The following is a 10407-nucleotide window of genomic DNA, read 5'->3' on the forward strand; positions in this document are numbered from 1 at the left end:
CCTTGTTGTAGAAATGGAGTTTTGATTAACTATGACTAAATCTAAATTCGTACTTCTTTATCCAGGAAAAATGCCTGATAACGGGGGTGGTGACAATGAATGCAAGTGTCTGTGTTTGTCTCAGACGGATTATGACCACTGCAATGATAAGTTTACTTTTGAGGGGGTGAAAGAAAACCACAAATGTTTAATTTAACTGAGCTTGCCTAAATTAAGGTAGATAAATGCCTTTTTAGAGACTTTCAGATTTTTATTTTTATCTCAATTGAAGACGTCCCAAACCCTAATAAAGTATATATTTTCTGAAAGCCCTGATATAGAGCTTTCCGACAAAGCACAGTACACGGTCATTATTTGCATAAGAGTCCCGTGACAAGCGTTTTGCTGAACCTTCCACAAAACGGTTTTCCCTCCCTTCAGCGAGCACGCTGCAAGATTTCCGGTTGAAATTTCTTCATTGACAATATTCTTCGAATCTGTGTCTGCGATTTTTTCTCAGCGTCTCCATTCAAACTATATGGCGTGACAATAGACGATTTCCGCTGATTGCGAGATCTCGCGAGACTTTATTACATGCCCGTAGAAACAGGTTTCCAGCTTAGTAATACACTAGACAGATACCCGTGCTTTGCACGGGTCAAATATTGAATCGAATCATCATTAGACAACATGGGGATATCTATCTATAGAAACAATGCCATATGGCAGGAATGACTATGTAATTTTTTTAATCATTACTTTATTTCATAGAAAACAATACTTACTTATAAACAACATTCTCAGTAAAGCAATCCTCACCCTCAAAACTATCAGACATGACTCGTATATTAGAAAATGACAAACTCTCGAAAGTGATAAAGTCCAATGTTTGTCCCCGAGACTTATTAATTGTAATAGCAAAGGCTGGACGAATCGGAAATTGTTGCCTCCTTAAATCAAATGGCAAGCCAGAATCTGAAGGCGTAATTGTAATTCCAGGTAAAATACTGACTGTCCCGCATGTTTTCCTGTGGTAATAATGGCTTCAATAATGCGCTTACCAAGATTAGCAATTTTTAGCCTTGTTCAATTTAGAAGGCCTTGTGAAGGACTCAAATTTCTTATAAGCATAGTGGGACAGTTAATCATTATTTCATAGAAAATAATACTTGCTTATAAACAACATTCTCAGTAAAGCAATCCTCACCCTCAAAACTATCAGACATGACTCGTATATTAGAAAATGACAAACTCTCGAAAGTGCAACATATAGTTGTCCATGAGTGAATACCGGTTCTCTTATGTCAAGTCCAATAAAGTCCAATGTTTGTCCCTGAGACTTATTAATTGTAATAGCAAAGGCTGGACGAATCGGAAATTGTCGCCTCCTTAAATCAAATGGCAAGCCAGAATCTGAAGGCGTAATTGTAATTCTAGGTAAAAATACTGACTGTCGTGCATGTTTTCCTGTGGTAATAATGGCTTCAATAATGCGCTTACCAAGATTAGCAATTTTTAGCCTTGTTCCATTTAGAAGGCCTTGTGAAGGACTCAAATTTCGTATAAGCATAATGGGACAGTTTTTTTTTCAAACATAACTTATGAGGGGGAGTCCAGATGGTGTACGTGAATTAAGAAATTCTACTGGGTAAAGTCTGGCATGATTGGTATCAGATACTGAGTCTGCACTATAATAAGTTTTACAGATAGTTGAAGGAAATATATCCATGACTTTGAATTTATACTGTCCACAGTTGCATTAGTTGGTCCTAAAATAGCTCGGTTAATGGCACTATGACCCAAATCTGTTGAATCTCTCAAGTTTGGAAAGACGTTATGTATCAAAGTGCAAACAGTATCATTTACATCTTGTTTTTTCTCTATGCAAATATTTTTGGGTAACTTAATTTTTGGTTTGTCATCATGAAGATATTCAGTCTCAGTACCATCTCCAACACAAAGAAGAAACTCTTCAAAATCTCGTTCAGAATCATGTGATTGACTACGAATACGCATATTAATTTGCAAATTAAAGATGCGGAAATGGGTCCACAGAAATGACTTTTGGATACAACTATCAACAATGTTTGCTTGGGATCCATTGCGAACGACAGGCAGAACCTGCCTAAAGTCCCCCCCCCCCCATCAGAACTACTTTTCCACCAAATGGCATATCTGAATGCATGATGTCACAAAATGTTTGTGGACACACTCCATCACATATTTGTGGATCATCGGTGCTTCATCCCAGATGACAATAGATGTATGAGAAATTAACTTAGCAAGATTACTTTGTCTTGAAATGTTGCATGTGCTGTTTTGAAGTATTGGTATTGGAATTTTAAATCTAAAGTGAGCTGTTCTTCCACCGTCAAGCAGTTCAGCTGCTATACCTGATGATGCTACAGCTAATGCAATGCGCTGTTTTGAGCGAACACGGGCTAATATAGTGTTATACAAAAATGTTTTCCCTGTTCCACCAGGTCCATCAAGAAAGAACAGAGATGATGCATCAGGGGATTCGATGGCTTGTAAGACAGCATTGTAAACATTAAGTTGATCTTGATTAAGCATCTTTTCATTTTTGTCTGCTTTTAATGATTGTTCTTCAACAGAATAGCAAGTTTCATCTTCGATAAGACAGCTAGTACCTTTCAGTTGCTGTTTTGCTTCAGGCATCCCTGGAAAGTCTTTCAATGATTTCCCATGCTTGTTGAGTAAATCTTCAATATGACGAAGTGTACAATTTATGATGTCATCTGTAGTCAAGTTACTCCTACTATTTCTCATTGTGAACTGTATATCCTCAGACATCTCCCTTGTGAATTTATTCCAAATATTAAGAGGTTCTGCAGGTTCACAAAAAAGTAAAATTGTTACAAATAACTGACGAATTTGATTTGGACTTGCATAAACAGAAGCTTCTCTGAGGCATTCAATCCATTCTTCATCATCCTGTAATAGCCCTCTCTTCAGTGCTGCTTCTTTAAAGGTTGAACAAATTGTACCATCTGGTAATGTTCGAATGTCTTCAAATGATATGCTTCCTGGTACATGATGCAGTAAAAGTCTAAGATAGAACCTTTCTCCTTCTACAGGGTTAGCTTGATATAGTCTCCCAATAGCAAGTCCTTTCTTTCTTGGTTTCCACTCACATGTAGTTGCATTCCAGGTAAAGTGCTCTGGAAAATTATGATAAGGAATGAGTCTTGCATCGGATATTTCACTGTTGGCTTTGAACCAAGCTGTCAATGTTGTAACTTTAGAATGCTGGATAGCTTCTGCAGCACGGCCTTCACGATAAAACACTTTCTCTTTACCAGGAAGATGAACAGCTAGTCTTTGTATTGCTGGAGATCTGTCATGTAAATCATAGTGAAATATCCGCCAACATGCTTCTGTTGCAGATACATACCTAGTGAAAGTAGTAAAGAGACACTATATTAGCTTCTGATCACAGTTATAAATATTATTTGATATTTCATTTGCAAACATAAGGCAAAGTTATACTATTAAGAAAATTGTTGGCTATGGACTTCAAAGTTTTTGTTTCATATCATGCATACACATGTTATTACAATCAGACGTGCGCATCTCTCAGATCAAATACAAAATTTGGAATAACCTTAAATTACAAAAAATGCCAAAATTAAATAGTAGTGTGCTTTTAGTGTATAACTTGTTTGTTTACTGTGCTGTTCATATCTTGTTCTGTTTTTTTTTAGTTTGTCAATTCGAATTTTGACAATGATGTAGATTACGGCTTGGTACTTATGTTTGAATTTTGTATTGTTATCACATTCATTTTGCTTAGGAACATCAATAGTGGTTTTGGCAGTAAAGGTACCCAAGTCCTTAAGAAATTGGACAGACAGACAGACACACACACACACACACACACACACACACACCAAATAGTAAGCTGACAGATGCTGCCATTTCTGAGGAAACTGATAAACGTACAGACATGCATACATACAGACAGGTGACTGACTATCTACTATTACCCTTTATCTTCATACATCATATCAACATATATCAACTACATGTTTAAAACTTACCTTGCGTCAATGAAGCGTTGGATTTCATTGATACTCTGCTGTGTCTGTTGTTGAAGTCCAGCTATTATTCTGTCATGGCCTTTGTACACGTACTTGTAGAGGTACTTCACTGCAGTCACAGAAGAACATATTTCAACATTGATATGGGCTTGGTATTTAGCACTCAGATATGGATTGTACGGAACTACCCAACGGTTGTCTAATATTGCACCACGCTTCTCTATCTGTATATTTTGATCACATCTTCTGTATACTGGATATCCATCCAGATTTGCTACAGTACATTGGAAGAATTCTTTAGGAAATTTCTTGGTACACTGGCCATTATTCATGCATGGACTGCTTTTATTTATTTGTCCACAGGGTCCATGAATCATATGACTTGTCACAACTTGGTGTAATACTGGAAGCGAGTCAGGATCTGGTATTTCAGCTGACACAAACTTATCATAATCTGATGGTGATTTTGGTTTTGATGATGGATGAAGTATTATTAGCATGTGTAAATGAGGTAGACCTCTCTTTTGGAACTCAATAACGTCTACATATGCTAAAACTTTTCCAAATATTTCCTGATGAATAATTTCCTTTATAAATTCTTTAGACTTAAGATGGAACACTCTCACTATGACATCTGGGCGATCAGTGGCTTGCTGTCCAGGTAAAATATTGTCTGTTATCTCTGGCCATTTTGGATTACAGGTAAAGGTTATGAACACCTCAAGTCAAAGTAAACGTTACTGTACTCATGGTTTTAGAGGAACCACGCTGTGTAGTGTTTTAATGTCGTCGGCTTTTTAATCCATAGAACTGACACGATATCAAACCCCTCTGTCACTCGTTCTCTCATAGTTCTCGCAGTCGCTGCTGCGCATACCATGACTTACATGACTGGGAATTTGTCGATAAATTTCACGATAAATATTACAAATTATGTGTGAGGCGTCAAAAACTGTTAAATTTAAAAACGAAACTTTCCTTTTCTTGAAGTTGAGTCTCCGTTCAAAAATGTCATTCAATAGAGAATGCAAAGCAGGTGCGGGTCGATGGAATTGGCAAGGCCGCTTTTGTACAGGTGTGCAAGTTGACGGTTGAAATGAATGACCTCATGTCATGCTGCATGGCTGCAAAAGTAAACTTTAAAATGATTCAAAAGTCGGCAAATCAAACAAACTCAAAATTGTAGTCACCGCATAGAGTGTTGTTGTGAAAAGAAGAATAAGGATAGGCGTTACTTAGTCAAAAACAAAATTCAACACCCGAGTCACTGTGAAGTCTTAGTCAAAAACGAAATATAAAACCACAGACACAGTGAAGTCACATGCCATGGTGCACGCAGAAATTACACGTTGCAATGGTTGGCTTACCTGATAGTTTTGCTCACAATAAACGAAATCTTCTCCATTAAACTAAACAACATAACTTATCGCCGTAGCAAATCCCCCCCATTCCCCGTCAATGAGTTCCGCGAAAACTGCTCGCTGTATGAACGGCCGTACCGGGACCACTATCTTGACACGTTGCATATTCCTCCGAGGAGTCTGGAAATACTGTCCGGTCAAATGCAGTGCGGCAGGCTTTATAGTTCAGAAATACAGTCTGCGCATGCGTACTATGTCGGTAACTTTCGGATGTTGGCCGAACGATGGCCGATCATCGCTTTGTTTCGGCCGTGAGTGGTACGTTTGTATGTATTGTTTGCGTATTGTTTACACTCACAGCCGCCATTTTCAAAAGCGAGCAGTGTTCGGCGACGGCGAATGTGAAAACTTATCTATGTGTAGCGGTCGATCCACGCAATAAACGATGATGATTTGGGAGATGTCAGACAAAGCTGGTAGGTGAGCATAACTATGCCATCAGATTGGTGCTCCATTGCCTCAATTCGGAGAAAAATTGGTACGCAAAACGAAGTCTCCTTATTAGTATTATAGAAGTCAAACTTAGTATGGAACTAGAAAAAGTGCAGAACTGAGCAAATGTTGCAACTTCATATATTTTATGCAGTGTTTAACGTAATAAGCGACTTGTCCTGTTTTACGCAGTTTGTCCTGTGTTGCGAGAACGCGTCCACTGCGAACCACATATTCTCGCGATATCTCGGAATGTCACGCGCGGTTCGGAACATGGTCTATTACAATTCCTTGAAAAGCACCTTAGTCTAACACCTCCAAGAGCCCATAACCATGGCACAGTGAGTGAGCCTACCACAATCCTCCATGATCTGTACACACGAGATCACTCACTGAACTGAAGCAAATTCCTTCTGTACGCAGAACTACGGTGGCCCAAAACTACCTGTTCTCCGCATTCAAAGTCTGCGTCGCAATCAAATGTTTTTCTCTCACATATGTCTCCGCATTCAAAGTCTGCGTCGCAATCAAATGTTTTTCTCTCACATAAGCTTATGTCTCCGCATTCAAAGTCTGCGTCGCAATCAAATGTTTTTCTCTCACATATGTCTCCGCATTCAAAGTCTGCGTCGCAAGCAAATGTTTTCTCTCACATATGTCTCCGCATTCAAAGTCTGCGTCGCAATCAAATGTTTTTCTCTCACATGTGTCTCCGCATTCAAAGTCTGCGTCGCAATCAAATGTTTTTCTCTCACATATGTCTCCGCATTCAAAGTCTGCGTCGCAATCAAATGTTTTTCTCTCACATGTGTCTCCGCATTCAAAGTCTGCGTCGCAATCAAATGTTTTTCTCTCACATATGTCTCCGCATTCAAAGTCTGCGTCGCAATCAAATGTTTTTCTCTCACATATGTCTCCGCATTCAAAGTCTGCGTCGCAATCAAATGTTTTTCTCTCACATAAGCTTATGTCTCCGCATTCAAAGTCTGCGTCGCAATCAAATGTTTTTCTCTCACATATGTCTCCGCATTCAAAGTCTGCGTCGCAATCTAATGTTTTTCTCTCACATATGTCTCCGCATTCAAAGTCTGCGTCGCAATCAAATGTTTTTCTCTCACATATGTCTCCGCATTCAAAGTCTGCGTCGCAATCAAATGTTTTTCTCTCACATATGTCTCCGCATTCAAAGTCTGCGTCGCATTCAATGTTTTTCTCTCACATATGTCTCCGCATTCAAAGTCTGCGTCGCATTCAATTGTTTCTCTCCTAGATGGGCGTCGCAGTCAGTGATTTTGTCACCTACACATGAGGCGCTTGCAAGTTTTTGTGAGCGTGACCCTCGCTCCATGACCCATGATTGCATCCGGAAAAAGTATCACTCTTTCAGTGTTCGTGATCGCGAAAAGCTCATTGATTTCGAAGGTAAGTGACAAAGTTATTCATTGTATTGTAAGCTTATGGGGTTAATGATCTAGCCACCGTCTAGCCCTGGATGTATTGGCAGTTGTGGGACGGGCTGCCGTTTTACATTCGGACGCTCATGTGGGACCCATGATGCGCCCATACTGGTGAGCAGCGTACCCCCTTGGCAAGATCATTAACCCCATAAGCTTACAATACAATAAATTACTTTGTCACTTACCTTCAAAAATGAGCTTTTCGCGATCACGAACACTAAAAGAGTGATACTTTTTCCGGATGCAATCATGGGTCATGGAGCGAGGGTCACGCTCACCAAAACTTGCCGACGCCTTCATGTGTTGGTGACAAAATCATTGACTGCGACGACCATCCACAGGCGGCCCAATCACTATTAATAAAGCTTATTATTGAGTTTTTCTCAGTTTTCTCTGTAACTATCAGTCCCTCTCCTTTTCTTCATGCTCTGACTGATTGTAGTAAATAAAATAAATGACTATATAGCCTAACCTAGCCTCTTGACTCTTTATTTATTTTACACCCCATTACAAAGATGTTTATCTCTCATATACACATCGTGTAATTAATTAGTCAACACAAGTAATTATGCTAATCCGTGGACTTATCAAGGGTTGGTCAACATTGGAAAGATAGAGATGTAAATGAAAAAGGAGTTTTAGTAACCTTTCCTATCTTTCGCGATGTTGACTAACCTATAAAATCCCTGATAAGTCCACGGATTAGCATAATTAGTCATGTTGACTAATTAAAGGCGGAGCCTCCCTTTAAAAGGACGCCAAGGTATGGCGGCGTTCATTGTGTAAGTGGACACCAAACAGGCAACACGCGGGCACTCGCTCCAGAAAAGGCAACTTTTTAGTTTTCCCCGGCCGCAAATACACAGACAGACTGCTAAGCTGTCAGCGTGAAGTTGCTGCCCATCGAACTCTGTGGTGATATTCAAAGGTTAACGCGACTGGAAGACGATTTTTTAGGAAATTCAAGCGTTTGTGGTGGGGAATCAATGACCGTTGACAATTTGAACTGGCCGTCAATCAAAAGCTTGCATAAACTCTGTTTGCAGGATTAGCAACATGTGACAAAAGGTTGAGAAGAGTTTGTGTAATTAATGTTATAGAAATCAAACATCATACTGGCCATGTGTTTGACTGGGAGGAGAACTCCACTAATGCGAGAACCAGGGATTGAAAAGTGCCGCTTTAATTACAAGATGTGTGTATATGAGAGATAACGTCCTTGTAATGGGGTGTAAAATAAATAAAGAGTCAAGAGGCTAGGTTAGGCTATAAAGTAATTTCTTTTTATTTCCTACGATCAGTCAGAGCGTGAAGAAAGGGAGAAGAACTGATAGAGAAAACTGAGAAAAACTCAATAATAAGCTTATTAATAGTGTTTGGGCCGCCTGTGGCCCATCTAGGAGAGGAACAATTAACTGCGACGCAGACTTTGAATGCGGACACATGTGAGAGAGAAACAATTGAATGCGACGCAGACTTTGAATGCGGAGACATATGTGAGAGAAAAACAATTGAATGCGACGCAGACTTTGAATGCGGAGACATAAGCTTATGTGAGAGAAAAACATTTGATTGCGACGCAGACTTTGAATGCGGAGACATATGTGAGAGAAAAACATTTGATTGCGACGCAGACTTTGAATGCGGAGACATATGTGAGAGAAAAACATTTGATTGCGACGCAGACTTTGAATGCGGAGACATAAGCTTATGTGAGAGAAAAACATTTGATTGCGACGCAGACTTTGAATGCGGAGACATATGTGAGAGAAAAACAATTGAATGCGACGCAGACTTTGAATGCGGAGACATAAGTGAGAGAAAAACAATTGAATGCGACGCAGACTTTGAATGCGGAGAACAGGTAGTTTTTGGCCACGGTACAGAACAACTCGGTCCATATTTCAAAATTCTGGCAACATAGTTCTGATCATCATAATTTTCTGATTTCTCACTGTGAATAATGAGAAGATCAACCCCTTTTCCGCGGAGGAGATAGCAATTTTGTAATTTTGTCGACATAGATTTTTGACAGCCATACACAATATTTTCAAGGAAACTAAGGCAATAAGTTTCATCTGTGTTGGCAAAAGAAGGGTATCGATTTTTTTTAATGGTCGTAACAAAAGGAAATTTGCATGTCTGACAGGTGGTATGATCAGACCATCTTAGTTGCTGATAACTTTATCTTGACAAGTGTGCAATTTTTAGCACCTCCAAACATCAACTTCTCATTCACTTTACTCTTGAATTTTAGACATAATCAATGATTTTGGAACATAGTCTTAACAAATAATTCTGAACTTGCATTGTAACTTAAAATTGTAAAGAAACTGATAAAATTGAAAAAGCCTTTAGCAAAAAATGTCTGAGTGAACAAATAAAGGGGAATTGTGGGTAGCCTCACTTACTGTGCATGGAGGTAGGATTTTGAGTTCATTATGTTTCCAATGGACTATGTGAATTTCAAGCAACTGGCGTTTGTGAGCGCGAATTGACGAGGTGCCAAAGAAGGCCACTTCCTTCACACATTGAATTTGAGAAAAACACAAAAAAACTGTTTTGTTACTTCGACGCCACGGCATTTGATAATTGAACGTGCTTTAACCTAAACGCAGGCATATTATAGGTAAGCGGACGAGTAGGAGGCGGTTTACGGAATTTAACGGTACAGTTTGCCAGTAAAACTCCGAGGCCCGCAGGGCCGAGGAGTTTTATGGCAAACTGTACCGTTAAATTCCGTAAACCGCCGACTACGAGTTCGCTTACCGTGTTATACCACGAATTTGCCGAGTTTTTGAGCCTTGTTTGCACGCCGAAAGTTTTTATTTGTAATTTTAGTGCAGTGCACGTGAAACTTTGGCAGGAAAACATTGACGCGTTTTGACACCTTGTTGAACGAAAGTATAAAAAAAACAACCCATGATTGGATAAAACAAAGTTGACATGTGTTGCTATTGTAGTGCGATGACGTTGAGCACCTGGTTTTATTGAATTGTATGAATTTGCTTGATTGATTGATTGGTTGGTTGAATGAAGTGAAAAGGTGTTTGCAGA

General features: G+C 39.3%; 1 protein-coding gene across 1 annotated transcript; it reads right to left on the reverse strand.

Annotated features, from left to right (window-relative positions):
• Positions 1 to 719: 719 nt before the first annotated feature.
• LOC139136596 (uncharacterized) lies at positions 720 to 5087 on the reverse strand. Its single transcript, XM_070704358.1, has 2 exons — positions 4041 to 5087; positions 720 to 3394 (listed from the first exon to the last, which is right to left on the reverse strand). The coding sequence occupies exons 1-2, from the start codon at positions 4538 to 4540 to the stop codon at positions 2131 to 2133; spliced, it is 1764 nt and encodes a 587-aa protein (XP_070560459.1). The 5' UTR covers positions 4541 to 5087; the 3' UTR covers positions 720 to 2130.
• Positions 5088 to 10407: the final 5320 nt, after the last annotated feature.

This window comes from Ptychodera flava, chromosome 1, assembly GCF_041260155.1.
Source record: "Ptychodera flava strain L36383 chromosome 1, AS_Pfla_20210202, whole genome shotgun sequence".
Taxonomy (NCBI): domain Eukaryota; kingdom Metazoa; phylum Hemichordata; class Enteropneusta; family Ptychoderidae; genus Ptychodera; species Ptychodera flava.

Excerpts from the sequence above, each read along its gene's own strand:
- LOC139136596 (XM_070704358.1), bottom strand. The coding sequence starts at position 4,540 with ATGCTAATAATACTTCATCCATCATCAAAACCAAAATCACCATCAGAT. Across the intron at positions 3,395-4,040 it reads CAACGCTTCATTGACGCAAG|GTATGTATCTGCAACAGAAG; the intron begins GTAAGTTTTAAA and ends TACTTTCACTAG.